The 17,501-nt window shown below is 42.8% G+C and overlaps 1 protein-coding gene across 2 annotated transcripts in view; it reads right to left on the reverse strand.

The window, feature by feature from the left end:
- Positions 1–17,501, reverse strand: part of Sec23ip (SEC23 interacting protein) — a 44,402-nt gene that overhangs the window by 22,645 nt on the left and 4,256 nt on the right. For both annotated transcript variants that reach the window (XM_021167460.2, XM_085841268.1), the window contains exons 2-8: positions 15,587–16,113; positions 13,034–13,244; positions 11,740–11,933; positions 8,551–8,640; positions 5,813–5,933; positions 2,164–2,253; positions 1,147–1,288 (exon numbers count right to left, since the gene is read on the reverse strand). In XM_021167460.2, coding sequence (XP_021023119.1) covers positions 1,147–1,288; positions 2,164–2,253; positions 5,813–5,933; positions 8,551–8,640; positions 11,740–11,933; positions 13,034–13,244; positions 15,587–16,113 — 1,375 coding nt within the window. The remainder of the gene's footprint in view (positions 1–1,146; positions 1,289–2,163; positions 2,254–5,812; positions 5,934–8,550; positions 8,641–11,739; positions 11,934–13,033; positions 13,245–15,586; positions 16,114–17,501) is intronic.

Raw genomic sequence — 17,501 nt, forward strand, 5'->3', positions numbered from 1 at the left:
TTTTTAACAGTTTAAAATTTTATTTATTAAAAATAAAAGAGTACAAGGTATAGATTATACATTAATTCGTACAATCAACCTGTAGATGTCACAGGCTAGCTATGAGCTGATTCTGTTGGTAGAATAAGTCATAAATAGTTAAGATAAAATAAAACAGTGATCTGTGCCACAACTACACTCTGAATTTCGGAATTCTACAATAGGCTGCTATGTAAAATAGAGCATAAGTGAACACTTCCATCTTTAAATAGACAAGTCTACTGTCCCATTTTTCTTTTGACTAAAAATCTGGATGCCTGGCAAAACTATGGCTGACAGAGACAAGAGACTGTCACACTTAGAATATGAAAGGAGTTACCAGAAACAAAAATCCTCTACGGGCAGCTTGTGAGCATTCACAGAGGAAGCAAGCACCTCACAGCACAGCACAACGTGGCCAGAACGCTGTCTGCAGGGTTAGCTTTATGAAAGCATGGGCCCCACCACATCACAATGTCAATAGCTAGGAACATGCTATTAGCATTGTGTGGCAGCATCAATACTGTTTGGACCTGTGGTTTTAAATGGGTGCATTCAAAACTGAAGGGGGAAGTTCTGCCACGGTGCCTGGCAAATGCAGGGAACATTCAGTGGCATTGATATACGGCCTGCAGTTTAACAGTTTTATGTATACCCACCAAGAAACTAAAAATGTAAGTCCCAAAGAGGGGTAATTTTCACCCCATGGGGAAATTTGCCATAATCCGGACATATTTGCTATCACATGGAGAAGATCTGACTGACTGTTAACTAGACAAGCTACTGAGCATCCTAGAGCATTCTCAGCAGGCCCCTCCTGACCCACAGCAGGCCCCTTCTGACTCACAACAGATCAGGTGTTTTAAAGCCAGCTTCGGAGAGAGCTAGGGTGTGTTCATCACATCTGAGAATCTGAATTCAATTTCCAGCATCCAAAACAAACTCTTGTCTAAAATTTCCTAGATCCTTAAATATTTACAACAGGAATAAACACAGATACACACAGGGAACACCCAAATATTAACAGGCTGTGATTTGCTCAAGTTGGAAGAAGCCATTTTGTATTATAATTTAAATTTGCCTCTAATTTTAGCTACTATGAAAAACAAGTTATCAAAATCCACAAACCTGTCAACACCCGTGGCATGCCCACCCAAGGCGCTGTGCCAGTGAACTGGCAGGAACTCCACTCTGCTGACTTTCCCTTCATCTACAGACTTCTTGAAGTGTGTCTGCAGCAACTTGAGAGAAACCACCCTAAAATCATCCACTTAAGGAAAAAAAAAAATTCAAGAGTAAATTATCTTAGCTTTGTAGCTAATTAATTAACTAAAATTACTGGCATTTTTTGTTGCTGTTTTTTTGTTTTGTTTTTCGAGACAGGGTTTCTCTGTGTAGTCCTGGCTGTCCTTGAATCCACTCTGTAGACCAGGCTGGCCTCGAACTCAGAAATCTTCCTACCTCTGCCTCCCAAATTGCTAGGATGTGTGCGCCACCACTGCCGGGCTGGCATTTTTAAGAGGATAAAAAGCTGTATGATTAAAAAAATGATGACAAAATAGTAAATGTACACCTGACTGCTCAGCTAACTTTCAGTGTATTTAAGGCCTAAAAAAAATTGGTTTAACTGCTTCAAACTCCCTCCTGAGCACCAGGTTCCAGAACCAACCAACTGTAACAGTAGTACACTTAACTCAGCCAAGGCCTTTCCTCTCCTAACACTGGAGGGAACAGTGACACACCCACACAAAGGTGCATCTGTGAGGCCGATGATAAAACACAGATGTTATTACAGACAAAAGCCTTTAAGATTCTCTGGTCCTTAAACAGTCTCTGGGAGGACTCCCTACGAAATAGCTTAGCACACAGGAGCTCTATGCTGCTGCAGGGGCTCAGCCAGGTGGCTGTTGGCTAAACTGGTGAAATTATTACCATGATACCTTCTAATTCTTCAGAATCCAGGATTTTATGCAATAAGAGCAGATCAAACACAGATTAATACTTCCTACTGAACACAGAAATCTCCACTTTCAGCCCCTGGCCACAAGTACACAGCTAGGAACCATCATAAAAGTGAATACTACAGAGCCCTCTATCAGCACTGGACTTGGCGTTGTCTATGAAGGAGAATGGGCTTGCACTCACCACATTCGATAATACTTCTAAAGCGCAGGTCACACACGGGCCCGATGCCGTGCACCATGAACACCAAGTGGTCAACCTGAGGCATCTCCCCTGGTAAAAACAAACAAACACATTATCAGCATAAAACACAAACATACACAAAGCTTAGCATTTGGTGTTGTTAATTAAATTGCTAAATTCTTGATATCCTTTTTATCATAAACTAGCCAAAGAAATCCATTACCCTCCCAAGCAAATCTCTCTCATTACCCCGTATCAAATTAGGATAATTTGTCTAGTTTGGCAAATAGTGAGTGGTACATTAGATGGAGAAGTCATGGAAACATTACTCTTCACACACACACTGACTCTCCATAACACTGGCTTTTCTTCAGAACTCCACTGACTGCAATGAAACTGTAGCTCCATAGTGTAAAGTGTGTACGTGAACATGGCCCTTAAGCTCAATCCCCTGCACCAAAAAAAACAAACAAAATCACACACCCTTCACAGAACACTAACCCTGACATGGACAAGCAATCTGACAATATAAAATTGTAAAGTCTTTGTTCCTAAAGTCCTTCCCCTTAATTCAAAACATTCTACGATGGCCAGCCATGGTCTAGAACCTTCAGTACCACTCTAAGGCAGTGGCAGGTAGATCTCCGTGAGCTGGAGGCTAGCATGGTCTACAAAGCAAGTTCTAGGCCATTCCGAACTATACACTGTAACCCTGTCTCAAAACAAAACAAAAACCTCTAGAAGTATGGTTGAGTAAGAATGGCCACCATAGGCTCATATATGAATGCTTAGTCACTAGGGAGTGGAACTGTTTAGGAAGGACTCAAGGTGTGGCCTTAGAGGGGTTATGTCATGGAGTCGGCTTTGATATTTCAAAAGCATATACCAGGCCCAGTCACTCTCTCTGCCTTCAAAACAGGATCTAAAGCTCTCAGCTACTTCTCCAGCCCCATGCCTGCCTTACTGCCATGTAAGGAACTCCATGATGATGATGGAAATTGAAAGCAAGCCCCCAATTAAATGCTTCCTTTTCTAAGAGCTGCCTTGGCCTTGGTGTCTTTTCATGTATCTGAGTACACTGTTGCTGTCTTCAGACACACCAGAAGAGGACATTTGATCCCATTACAGATGGTTGTGAGTCACCATGTGGTTGCTGGGAATTGAACTCAGGACCTCTGGAAGAGCAGTCAGTGCTCTTAACCATTGAGCCACCTCTCCAGCCCCACTGGTGTCTTTTCATAATAATAGAATAGTAATAATACAAGAAATATCTCAAAGTTCAATCTATTTTCCTACACTATTTCATCCAGATCTCATAACACCCATTTATTTTATCTTAATACAATGAAATGTCTAGTATCAAAATAAAACTTGTTCTTCAATAGCACAAAAGAGGAAAACTAAATGTGGAAGTATATACATCTGTGACCCAAGCTCTTGGGATGCTGAGACAGAAGAATTGCTGTTTTAGGCCAACCTTGACTACACAGTAAAGACTGTCTCAAAAAGATTGGGGGCAGGGTTGCTGGACAGACGAGTCAGAAGGTAGAGCATTTACCCCTCCTCCTGGAGGACCTAAGTTCAGTTTCCAGCACCGATGCCATGTGGTCACAGCTGCCTATACCTCCCTTCCACTTTCGGAAGATAGGATATCTTCTTTTGGCTTCCTCAAGCATTTGCACACATCACATGAGTGAAAAAATAGTAATAAATCTTTCAAAAAGCCTAGTTTGGTAGCTCCTAGAACAACCACATCACTTAGGAAGAAGCTAAAGCAGGAAGAGCTCTGTAATATAAAGCACACCTGTTCTAAATAGCAAGTTCTAAGCCAGTCAGTGCTTCATAGTGAGGGCCTCTATCAAAATAAATATAAATAAATAAAACAACCCTCTAAAAACCACAGGGCATAATGGTTCATGAGTACAATCTCAGTGCTTGGGAGATAGAGGCATATGAATTAGGAGTTCAAAGTCAGCCTTAGCTGCACAGAGTTTAAGACTCACTTGGACTACATGAGACCCTATCTCAAAATAAAAGGTATAAAGATTTAATAGGAAAAACTAAGTATACACTATTGCACAGGACTGATTACCAACTAAGACCCATGAGCCAAATCCTGATCACCACCTTTCTTTACAAAATGTTTTATAGAAACACATACACAAGAGGCAGTCCTGGGTACATAAGAAAGCTGGCTAAGCACATGCCATAGAGTTGGCCAGGAAGCAGCATCTTCCATAATTTCTGCTTCCAAGTTCTTACCCTGACTTCTATCAATGACGGACTATAAACTGTCAGATAAAATAAACCTTTCCTTTCTAGTGGCTTTTGGTCATGATACTTATTATAGCAATACAGATCAAACTAGAACATCTACAAAGTCTGAAATACTTCCTGTCTCATAAAAAAGCTTGCCAGCTCCTACAAGAGTAATACAGCCAAGCATGGTTTACAAACACAACCCCAGAGGCGTCTTGTCTAAATCCTAAATTCAATTCCTAACTTGCACATGGCGAGTCACAACCATCTGATCTGTAACAGGATCTGATACCTCTTCTGATGTGTGCAGACATACAAAGCATCTATGTACATAAAATACCTAAGTAAGGGCTGGGCCATGCAGTAGTAGCACACGCCTTTAATCCCAGCACTTGGGAGGCAGAGGCAGGCGGATTTCTGAGTTCAAGGCCAGCCTGGTCTACAGAGTGAGTTCTAGAACAGCCAGGGCTACACAGAGACACCCTGTCTCAAACAAAACAAACCAAAAACAAAAAACAAAAAATAAAACAAACAAACAAACAAAAAAAAACCTACAGGGCTAGAGAGATAGCTCAGCAGGTAAGAGCACTGACTGCTCTTCCAAAGGCCCTGAGTTCAAATCTCAGCAACTACATGGTGGCTCACAACCATCCATAATGAGATCTGATGCCATCTTTTGGAATGTCTGAAGACAGCTACAGTGTACTTACATATAATAAATAAATAAATCTTTAATAAATAAATAAATAAGCTGTTACTCCACATTCCCCAAAATTGGCAAAGCACTTTGTCGTAACAACACATATACACATATTACATATATTATAGAATCTGGTTTGTGTATTTTAAACAGAATTCCAAAAACAAAGACATAAAAGTAATACAATTGTGTTCTGAGGTGCATGTAATCCTAACACTTGGGAGGTGGAGGCAGGGGCAGGCAGATCTCTGAGTTTCAGGACTGCCAGGACTACATAGTGAGACTCTAATTCAAATCAAAAAGAAATGTAGAACTGACAGCTCAGTGGTTCAAAGTGCTGCTTGTCCTGGCAGAGGCCACAGGTTTAGTTCCCAGCACCCACATGGTGGCTCACAACCATCCCTAACACCCAGGGGATCTGAATCCCTCTGTGATCTCTGTTGGCACCAGACCAGCACACAGGTGCATATATGCATATATACAGGCAAAACACTCCTACACATCTTAATTAATTAATTAACCTAAAACTTAAAAAGGAACAATACTTTAAAAAGACAGAACTGTGGGCAGCATATGGCTGACTTCTGAGCATGCTGAAGTAGTTCTGGTAACTGCATCTTTCCTCACAGTGAAGGAGGACACTGACAGAGCAGCACAAACGGGCTTTTCGCTCAAGCAAACTAAACACACCATCAGGAATTTCATCGAGGCTGTCGTCAATCCCGCGCTTTACAACTCTGGGCCTTGTCTGTCCGTCTTGAGTCGTCCCCCACTCATCTGGCACTGAAGAAGGCTGGAACTGGACAATAACCTTCAAGACACAAGATTACCACAGGCTCATTTGCAAAGTCATTTCCCAACTTAGGTTAAGCAGTATCTTGGGGAGGGGTTCAGTTGGTCCTCAAGATGGGGTCTTAACACCCATCCCCAGATTGACTGGGATCTCTTCTAGATAAAGTTAGACCAGAATCTACAGCCATTGTCCTGCCTCTGCCTCCCATGTGCTTGGACTACAGAAATATACCACTAAACCAGCTTCAAAGTGATGTGCTTAATAAAAAAGCCCTATGCTTTCCAATACAGATGTTATAAATGAAGAAGAACTGCTCCCCGAGCCAACTCTGTGGAGATCCTGCTACCATTAACCATCAAAACAGCCTACCATTACTTCAGATGCGTATGCTGGGAAGCACACACCTAAATCACAAGCAGGAGAGACTGACTTTTTCCCTGAGATTCTCAGCACTGTAAGAATGGGAGGGGGCAACCCTATAGGTGGAACAACACTATGAACTAACCAGTACCCCGGAGCTCTTGACTCTAGCTGCATATGTATCAAAAGATGGCCTAGTCGGCCATCACTGGAAAGAGAGGCCCATTGGACACGCAAACTTTATATGCCCCAGTACAGGGGAACGCCAGGGCCAAAAAGTGGGAGTGGGTGGGTAGGGGGGGTGAGGGGGAGGGTATGGGGGACTTTTGGGTTAGCATTGGAAATGTAAATGAGGAAAATACCTAATTAAGAAAAAAAAGAATGGGAGGGGGTTATAAATTGTGTGTGTGTGTGTGTGTGTGTGTGCGCGCGCGCGCACACACACGCATGCAAATATAAGAATTTAAAAACTGAGGTAAACAACCACCAAACCCAGACTCTATTGCATTTACCAGAAAGATTTTGCTGACAGGACCCTGATATAGCTCTCTCTTGTGAGGCTATGCCAGTGCCTGGCAAATACAGAAGTGGATGCTCACAGTCATCTATTGGATGGAACACAGGGCCCCTAATGAAGGAGCTAGAGAAAGTACCCAAGGAGCTGAAGGGGTCTGCAACCCTGTAGGAGAAAAAGCAATATGAACTAACTAGTACCCCCCAGAACTGTGTCTCTAGTTGCACATGTAGCAGAGGATGGCCTAGTCAGCCATCAATGGGAGAGGCCCTTGGTCTTGCAAAGATCATATGCCCCAAAACAGAGGAATGCCAGTGCCAGGAAGCAGGAATGGGTGGGTTGGAGAGCAGGGTGAGGGGAGGGTGTAGGGGGCTTTGGGGATAGCATTTAAAATGTAAATGAAGAAAACATCTAATAAATTTTTTTTTTAAATTGAGGTAAAATTCCAGTTTTGTACAAGTTACCTGTTAGATTCTTTGTCTTATAAACATATCTAAAACCGGGCAGTGCACACCCCTTTAAACCCAGCATTTGGGAGGCAGAGGCAGGCAGATTTCTGAGTTTGAGGCCAGCCTGGTCTACAGAGTGAGTTCCAGAACAGCCAGGGCTACACAGAGAAAATCTGTCTCGAAAAACCAAAAAAATAAATAAAAAGTAATAAAAAAATAAACATATCTAAGCCAAAAATACAAAAACAGAAAAAAAAACACTTGAAATGGCAAAATTCCCAATTAACTTACAAATTTGGTTTCAGCGACAAAAATTGATTTAAAAAAAAACATCTCTTTTTGTTTATTTTCTTTTTCCAGACAGAGTCTCACCATGTAGCCCTAGCTAGTCTGGAACTCACTCTGTAGATCAGGCTGGCCTCAAATTCACAGAGCTCTGAATGTCTCAGCCTCCAAGTGCTGGGATTAAATGCAGGCAACACAGCATTCAGTGAGGGAGAGGCTTTTATTTTCATTTGTTACCTTTGCATACTATTTATTTTTATTTCAGTATCAATAAGGATTACATACTACACTGAGTTTTGTTTCGTTTTTAACATTGTAATAGTTTGCTTGGACATAAACAAGTGTATATTCTAGCCCAAGTGATAATGGCATACCTTTGATCCCAGCACTCGGGAGGCAGAGGCAAGCAGATCTGGGAGTTCAAGGCCAGCCTGGTCTATAGAGTGAGTTCCACAATAGCCAGGACTACACAGAGAAACTCTGTCTCAGAAACAAAACAAAACACCTACAAAACAAAGTAATAAACTATGATTATTATTAATTTTCTATATACACACTGGTTTTCAAATTGTCTCCCCACCATTGCTCTCATAATCAAGGGCAGAGCTAGGAGCTCAACAGGGAGCAGATCCTGAATATCTTCTCTAGCCCTTTGTAGGAAGAGAAGGCTCAATCAAACCAAGAGAAAAAATGTACTAAGCTACTTCTTCTAAGACAATGCTTAGTACCAGTTAATGTGTCACCCAAACAGACAACCTATGAAACAAAGGTGAGTCTCCATGATTGAGAATTTACTTGCCAGGTGGGCTGGTTTGGGCCTTTGAGGCAGAGGCAGGTGGACCTCTGTAAGTTTTAGCCTGGTCTGCAAAGTGAGTTCCAGGACATCAGAGCTTGAGTGAGTGAGTGAGTGAGTGAGTGAAAAAGTAACACATTTATTGTAAATAAAGCACTGCCAAAACCCACTAACAATGAACCACTATCACACATACAGCAGAATGGTCCTCCACCATCCGAGGAAGCAGCTTACCTTTGGGTTGTGCATGACAATAGTCTCTCCACTTGGAAACTCCAGTCTGCGGTGCCACTGATTTGTGGTTACGGCTTTTTTATACTCGGCCTGCAGAGACAGAACACACGCAATGAGGTGCAGTCAATCTGAGTCACACCAGGACAAGTGTGGAGAGCCACTGGGACTACGCTGGAGGCACAGCAGTAACGGAAGGTCTGGTTTACTGGCTGCCATACTGTCCTGCCATCTGATTATCTGACATCAATTCTCCAGTGTTTGCTCTCACACACTCCTAAGTAATATATCCATTACATGGGGAAAATAATGGAGGTTTAGACAGTACATCAGTTTCTTAGGGCTGAACAAGCCAAGCAACATAAAATTAATTTATTGCCTCATAATTCTTGAGGCTACCACTCCAAAATCAAGGTGACAGCTGGACACCAATTCTAGGAAATCTACACAGAGCACACCCTCCTAACTACCACTGGCTTGCTACAATCAAGGCCATTCAGCACTGTAAGCCTGACTCCCACCTCTACCTTTACCAAACCACAGCAGTCTGTCTGTCTGAACAAGTCTGTCTTGGTGTATATAATGACACTAGCTAGCTACATGGGGGTTAGAGACCACCCTACTCAAGTGACTTCATCTACAACACCCTAGCTCCACACAAAGCGGCATTTGTGTGTACAGGGGCTAGTACTTCCACATGCTCTGGGGTGGAGGGGAGGAGACAGGCGTTAATGCTGAGACTGTACATATACAAACACAGTATTCAGCTCTACTCCTGAGTCACTTTTTTATGTGTGAGTGTTCTACCAGGTGTCCTAGGAAGTCAGGAGAGTGTTAGATCCCCTGTAACTGGAGTTACCAATAGCTATTATCTGCATGTGAGTGTTGAAAACCAACCCTGAGCCTTCTGTAAGAGCACCCAGTGGGTAGTTGGTTGTTTGGTTGTTTGGTTTTTTGAGACAGGGTTTCTCTGTGTAGCTCTGGCTGTCTTGGAACTCTGTAAATTTGTCTGCCTCTGCCTCTTCAGTGCTGGGATTAAAGGTTTGTACCACCAGCCTTTTTTTCTTTTTCTTTCTTTCTTTCTTTTTTTTTTTTTTTTTTTGAGACAGTGTTTCAAGCTTGCTCTATAAACCAGCTGGCCTCTCACTCAGTGATCTTCCTGCCTCTGCCTCTGCCTCCCAGCTGACTGGATTAAGGTGTGTGTTACTGTTCCTGGTCACTTTTATACTCTTTTTGTGCTATAGCTTCCCTCCATGAAGACCAATTGGGGGTGGGGGTGATAATCTTGCTGTATATATCGTTAGATAGCTGGTCCTAGAGGCTCATATTGCTGTGCCCAGCTTATGCAAATCTTCCCTCCCCTCAAAGTGCTGGTGATTAAAGCCAGGGCTTGTGCACACTGGTTAGACATGTTCTGCTCAACTACAAGCCTTAGCCCTCATGAGTGTCTTTTATTGAACTTTTTTACAAACTTTGTAGTTTCCTTGGCATCATAAACAGTATCTTTCTCCTATTATGATTTCTAACTGGCTAGTTCTCGTGCACAGGAATGCTGCTAATTTACACTGGTTTACTTTACAGAGAGACACTCTCAACTCCTGTATTGGGCCAATGGTATTTCTAAAGGCTCACCTGGTTTTCTATGGAGATAACTGTGTCATTATAAAATTAAAGGCATTTTCAAATCAAAACCACTTCTGCTCTTTGTCCTGGTAGTCAGACAGGACAGGATCAACCACACACCAGTCATGGGCATCACCTGTTTCTCACTGTCTACCCTCCTCTGCCTCCACTGAGGCAGTGGGTTTCTTAGAAAGCTGGGCAGGAGCTTGGGCCTCATGCTGATGTGATGGGCAAGACTTGGCTCACTAGCCCAGCCTAGAGCTGTGAGATAACGCACAATATTATCATTACAGTTAAAAGAAAATGCTTGCTGTGTTTGGAGAGATGGCTCAGCAGTTAAGAGCACTGGCTGCTTCCAGAGGTCCTGAGCTCAATTCCCAGCAACCACATAGTGGCTCACAACCATCTGTAATGGGATCTGACGCCCTCTTCTGGTGTCTGAAGTCAGCAACAGTGTACTCATATATATAAAATAAATAATCTTAAAAAAATATATTTGCTCTATTTTCAGATACTCACAAATACTACAGCTGCAGCAGGACCTGCCTAAAGCACCAACAATTAGTGTATTTAGTAATTTGCTTATTTAAATTAAGCTCTAGGGATTAACACCTTTTATATATTTCCCTACTGAACTAATTAAATTATGCTTTAAGGGCCAGTGGTAGAGAGCTCAGTGGGCAGAGAGAGACACTTGCTGTCAAACCTAAATACCTAAGCTTCACCCCCAGGAACCACATGGTAGAAGGAAGAAAACCCATTCTGGCATTGGCATGTTCTCTGCCCTCCAGTCACGCAACACATGCACGTGTGCGAGCACACACTTAAGTAAGACTTTTCAAGCTTATGCTTTAAGAGGCTGTGGTGGCGCACGCCTTTAATCCCAGCACTCAGGAAGTGGAGGCAGTGACCACTGTGAGTTTGAGGCCAGCCTGGTCTACAGAGTGAGTTCCAGGACAGCCAGGACTACACAGAGAAACCCTGTCTCAAAAAAGAGGTGGAGGGGGGAGATGAAGAGGGAGAGAAAGATCAGCAGAGAGGGGGAGTGAGAGAGAAGGAGAGGAAGAGGGAGAGAGAGGGAGAGAGAGGGAGAGAGAGGGAGAGAGGAGGGGAGAGAGAGGGAGAGAGGAGGGAGAGAGGGAGAGAGGAGGGGAGAGAGGAGAGAGAGAGGGAGAGGGAGAGGGAGAGACTGAGACTGTTTTGTAGACTGGTTTCTTCTGTTAGCCCACAGCAATCCTCAAATCCATGATACTCTGCCTTGGTCTCATGAATGATGAGATTAGAAGCAAGTGCTACCTACCATGCCTAGTTTCTACCTAAATTTGCTTGAAGGCCTGATATGAGCCCCTCAGTAGATGTAGAATGTGCCCCTTCCAAAACATACAGTCGTATCTTGAGACGCGGGGTGGCATTATATGCAGCACTTCCTGAATGATGGTGTCACTTAAAGATCAATCTCCTTTGTGACAGGATCGACACAGGCCACCTTGTATGGAAAGCCATCTCCACTGTGAGTGGTGTCACAGAAGCCTGTCTTGTACACAAAGAAATAAAACAATCACATCATACCTCTAGTTTTTCACTGAACTCCTCTGTATAGGGAATAAATCTGCTGTCTGTGTCCCCCTTGTAAAACCAAGTGCAGCGTCTCACTTCAGTTGGCTCCTCTTCCCAGTACACAGACTTCCTCATGCGGTCATAAAGGTGCACATCATAGCGTCCGCCATCCGTGCCTAGAACCACACTCTCAGGATCTGGCTGCACTAGAAACCAAGAGGACATTTTCTTCTAATGTTAGCAGGCACACTGGAAAATACATTCATGACGCTACTAGTCAACACTCAAAGACAGACAATTAAGCTTTTTTTTCTTATTTGAAAACACAAGATAATCTGTATTGCTCAAAATCATGACTTTTATTCATTTACTCATTTGTTTGCTTGCTTTTGAGACAGAGTCTCATTCTTTAGCCCAGGCTGCCCTCAAGCTCCCAGCAGTCTTCCTGCCCCATCCTCTCGTGTGCTGACACCACAGGAGTGAGCTGCTACAAAGAGCCAGGGCGAGTTTTAACAACACAATCAGGAAACTGAAATAGTTTGAGTTTTTTTAAGTAGTAATATCAAACCAGATGTACTGTCATCCACCTGTAACCCCAGCACTTGGGATACAGATAATTATAGCTACCTGGTGAGTTAGAAGCCAGCCTGGGGCTAAATGAGACCCTATTTAAAAAGTGAAACGGTGCAATAACATCGGTGTCCATGAAGTCCATCACTAGAGAGTCCTGGCTGACACTGAAGTTTCATAACCAATAATACCAAGAGAAAGAGTCATATCTGTGTACTGCAAGACTACAGAGCCTTACGATACACCTCTGCGGCATCTCTCTCAACAGGTAGACGTGACAGTAATTATTCCCCAGACTCTTCCGACCTCAGAACACTTTTTTCACACAACATTCCACAGAACAAGAGTTCCACAGGAAATACCTCATACCCCACAACTCCAAATGAGTAAGAGAAATAAAACTAAAACCTGGATTATGTAACGACTCTACCTCTCTGATTTAAAACAACTTTTTGGTTATGTTTTGTTTTACTGAGACAGGGTCTAACCCCGTAGACAGGCTGGCTTTAAACTCATAGAGCTCTGCCCGTGCAGGGATGAGAAGGCGTATCACTGTGACCAGCTATTCCATTACTAACTACGTCTTTGAATGCTTTGCTCAGTAACTCCGGATATACTCACTAATTAGTACGACCATCTTAAAGTAGGGTCTGGAAACCTGCACAGATTAATAATTGAAAATAAGACCACAGATAAATACCCTTCATTCTTTATCTCAAACGAGATGGGTACTTACCTGAATTATAGATCTCTTCAAGATTCAAAGAGTCAAGCACGCTGAAAGGCATCCATAGCTGTTTATATTCTACCTCCTTGCAATAAAACCAGTGTGGCTGAACAGGTTCGTACTGGTTCTGAAGTACAAAAGGAGATGGCCCCTGTACAAGGGGTCCTGCAGGTCTGGCAGGGACTTGCTGCTGTGCTGGTGACTGCACTGCTGTGGGAAGCTGAAGGAAATTAAGACTGTCACAGGTGTCCAAGAGAAATTCTGTAACCACTTCAAAATCAAATTGGTATCAGTATTAGCTGTCCTACGTGGCTTTCCAGGTAACCACTTGTATCATAACTAGTACACTAGAACTTCAAATTAGCAAAGTAAACTAGACTTTGCACACTGATGGCAAACTGACACCCACCAGTGTCTCCCATAACTTTGAAATCTTTAATAAGTTTATTTTTAAATTTTTCATACAATATAGTCTGATATCCTTTCCCTTCCCCTGATCCCTCCCTGCAGGTTCCCACTCACTCAATTTCTTGCTCTTTTTCTCTCTTAAAAGCAAAAACAAAAACTCAAATAAACAAACAAAAAGCACACACACACACACAAAAAAAAAAAAAAAAAAACAGAGTTCATTCTGTGTTGGCCAACCCCTCCTGAGCATGAGGCCTGCCCTGGAGTATGGCAGACACACCATGTGACTCCATGGAAGACAACCGCTTTCTCTCTCCCGGCCACTATCATGCACAAACAGCCTCTTGGCTAATAGTAGACCCTAACCTCTGTGCCCACTTTTCCTTCTCAGTGCTGGGACTCTGGATGGCCTCAACTTGTACTCCATGCACACGATCTGCACAGGTCCCATAATTTTTAAAATCTTTTGATCACCCATACTTCTCCATCCAACCACTCCGTTTCTAAGAATGTAAATATTTAAATGTTAGTCTAACTAACACATACACACAGAAAGAGAAGAATTTCCATAAACATTAAAAATTTAGTAGAGACCAGGGAAGTGGTGGCTTATGCCTTTAATTCCAGCACTCTGAAGGCAGAGGTAGGCAGATCTCTAAGTTCAAAGCCAGCCTGATCTACAGAGTGAGTTATCAAAAACTTAATGGAGAAATCTATTTAGTCGCTGTAATTGAGCATTTTCACTAACTAGTATAATTAAGATGCGAAGCTGGAAGTCTATACTGCCTCAATTCTCCCATGTCCTTAAGTAACATTTATTTATTAATATTATACACTAATATGAAGACTATCTGAGAGTACCTAGGCAATTAAAGTCAACTATTACTCCAGTAAATAGGTGCTATAAACTTGAATATGAACAAATTTTATATTTATATATTGGTTTGGCTGCTTATTTGGGTGGGCATGCCTATGTCATAGGCAAGTGTGGAAGTCAGGGGACAATTTGTAGGATCAGTTCTCTCTTTGCATTGTATGAGCCCTGGGAATGTAAATCAGAGCCTCAGATTTGGTGACACGTGCCTTTACTCTGCACCATCTTGCTAGCCTCCAAAGCATGCAATTTACAAAGAATACCCTTTGTGTCATATACACATAATACCAATTTCTTGGGCTGAGGCAGGAAAGAGTTTGAGGTCAAACAAAGCAATTTAGCAAGACCCTGCCTCGAAATTAAAAGGTGAGACTGGGTACAGCTCATTGGGAGTGTCTACCTACCACATTTAACATCTTGGTTTTGACCAGTTATACACCATACTCCTCTGTAAAAACATTTTGTCCTGGTGCTGGAGAAATGGCCCGCTGGGTAAAAGCACTGGCTCGCACTTGCAGAGAACCTGGATTCAGTTCCCAGAACTCAGATGGTAACTCACAACAGCCTATAGCTCCAGGTCTACACAATATAACCACCTTTTCTGGCATCCTGGGACACTAGGCAAAACATGGTGTACACAAACACATTCAGGTAAAACACCCACATACATATAATACATAAATATATGCGCGCGCGTGTGTGTGTGTGTATAATGCATACATATGTATATACATTTTATATATATATAATAAAGTAAGCTAAAAAATGTTTTATCCTCATGTGCATGTTAAAATGCATAAAGCTGGAGGCTGGAAAGATGGCTCAGAGGTTAAGAGCACTGACTACTCTTCCAAAGGTCCTGAGTTCAATTCCCAGCAACCACATGGTGGCTCACAGCCATCTATATAATGAGATCTGGTGCCCTCTTCTGGCTTGCAGACATACATGCAGGCAGAACATTGTATACATAATAAATAAATACGTTTTAAAAAAAAAATGCATAAAGCTGAGCTCAGCAATTAAGGACACTGACTGTTCTTCCAGAGTACCCAGGTTCAAATCCTAGCACCCACATGGTGGCTAACATGTGTAACTCCAGTTCCAGGAGATCAAATGCCTCCTTCTTGCCAAGGGCATTGCATGCACATGGTACACAGACAACATACTGACAACAAGACACCTGACAGAAAAAGAAATCGCAAAATGTTTTTTTTTAAAACATGCAAAGTTTTTTGAAACTTTTCCCTGAGGTGAGAGAAGAGCATATGATATTCGCATACCGGTGGCAATGGTCCAGGCGGCATTTGGAATGTCTGCACAGGGGGTCCAGAAGGCGGAGGGTAGGAGGAGTGGCCTGGCATCTGACACTGCTGTAGCTGTGGAGGTGTTATATAGGGGTTTGCCCGGCTGCTGACAGGAGTGTGGCGATATGGGTTATGTCCTTGTTGAGGAATCCCCTGGGGTGGGCTGCCAAAATTTGGAGGGAGACTACTTGGCTGAGAAGGCAAATAGGTGCTTGTTCCCATCTGTGAGGAAGGTGTAGTACCAGGAGCCTTGGAAACAGACGGTGGAAACGCATTCAGCGTATCTTGGGATCCGGTTGTAAAAGGGAGTGTGGCTGGGGGCTTGGGAAGTGCTGACTGTCCAGCTGACATTGCTGAAGTCGTCAAGGGTGACTGTCCAATGTTCCCAAAGGGATCACTACTGCTTGGGACCTGAGAGAAGTAGCTGAATGTCTGTGGCGTGGATGTGTGAGTACAAGTCTGACCAAGGAAACTATCCTCCTCGCCAACATCTGTGGAGTCCTCTGCAACGGAACAGGAGAGCAATGGTTTAAAAGCAGCACCACCCTCGTAGGCTCTACAAGAAAGACCCAGCAATTAGACCTCTTACTCTGGTCTTCTAACTTGTATTTCTCTGTAACAGGAAAAAAAAAAAAAAAAGTAAAACTTTTCCTTCAAAACTTTTCTCTTGCTGGGCATGGTGGCGCACGCCTTTAATCCCAGCACTTAGGAGGCAGAGGCAGGCGGATTTCTGAGTTCGAGGCCAGCCTGGTCTACAAAGTGAGTGCCAGGACAGCCAGGGCTACACAGAGAAACCCTGTCTCGAAAAACCAAAAAAAAAAAAAAAAAACTTTTCTCTTAAAAAATTTTATTTTGGGCTGGTGAGATGGCTCAGTGGGTAAGAGCACCCGACTGCTCTTCCGAAGGTCCAGAGTTCAAATCCCAGCAACCACATGGTGGCTCACAACCATCCGTAACGAGATCTGGCGCCCTCTTCTGGAGTGTCTGAAGACAGCTACAGTGTACTTACATATAATAAATAAATCTTTTAAAAAAAAATTTATTTGAATAAGCTATAAAACAAGCCAAACATGGTGTCACATGCCTTTAAATCCCAGTACTCGGAAGGTAGGGGCAGTCAGATCTCTGTGAGTTTGAGGCTAGCCTGGTCTACAATGAGTGTTCCAGGACAGCCAGGGCTACACAGAGAAACCCTCCCTCAAAGGAACCCCCACCCAAAAAAGGAAAAGAGAAAACATTTGTGCCCTTCTTACTTCCTATATGTAAGAATTTGTTTTGTAAATGTCCATGTTACGTAAAGGGTATTTTAATGAAATAAATTTGTAACTTTTTTTTATATTTTGAACTTATTTTATATAATTCAAATGTTACCATATAAGTAAACATGTAAGTTAGTTTCTACAATAAGAAGTTAAAGTCCTGGCATTAGCTCTGTAGACAAGCAGAGGTGTGAAAGCGGTCTTACAAACGAGCATGTGCGATCTGTGTTGCCACAACGCAGGTTACCCACTACTGCAATCCTTAAGCAGCAGTCACAATTACATGCTCAGACATACAGAACACCAGGTCACAGGCTGGCAAGACGGCTCAGCAGGAAAGGCTGGCTGCCCCAGAACCAACAGGACAGGATGAGAAAACCAATTCCCACAGAGTATTCTCTGATCCTCCACACATAACACACAATAAATAAATGAATAAAAAATGCTAAAAAGAATAACAAAATGGCAAGTCACTAGCAATCTCATTTTTCTAGGCTCATTTCTCCTCACTTCCTCTTGGCCAGCATCATCCTCACGACTATGTTCTCTGCTTCAACAGTGCCACGTCAGGTAATGGCCATGGCATCGCTTTCCCATGAACTAGACCTTCACCCCACTCTTCCCAGCTCCCC

This window comes from Mus caroli, unplaced genomic scaffold, assembly GCF_978045245.1.
Source record: "Mus caroli unplaced genomic scaffold, Mus_caroli_1 scaffold_8, whole genome shotgun sequence".
Taxonomy (NCBI): Eukaryota; Metazoa; Chordata; class Mammalia; order Rodentia; family Muridae; genus Mus; species Mus caroli.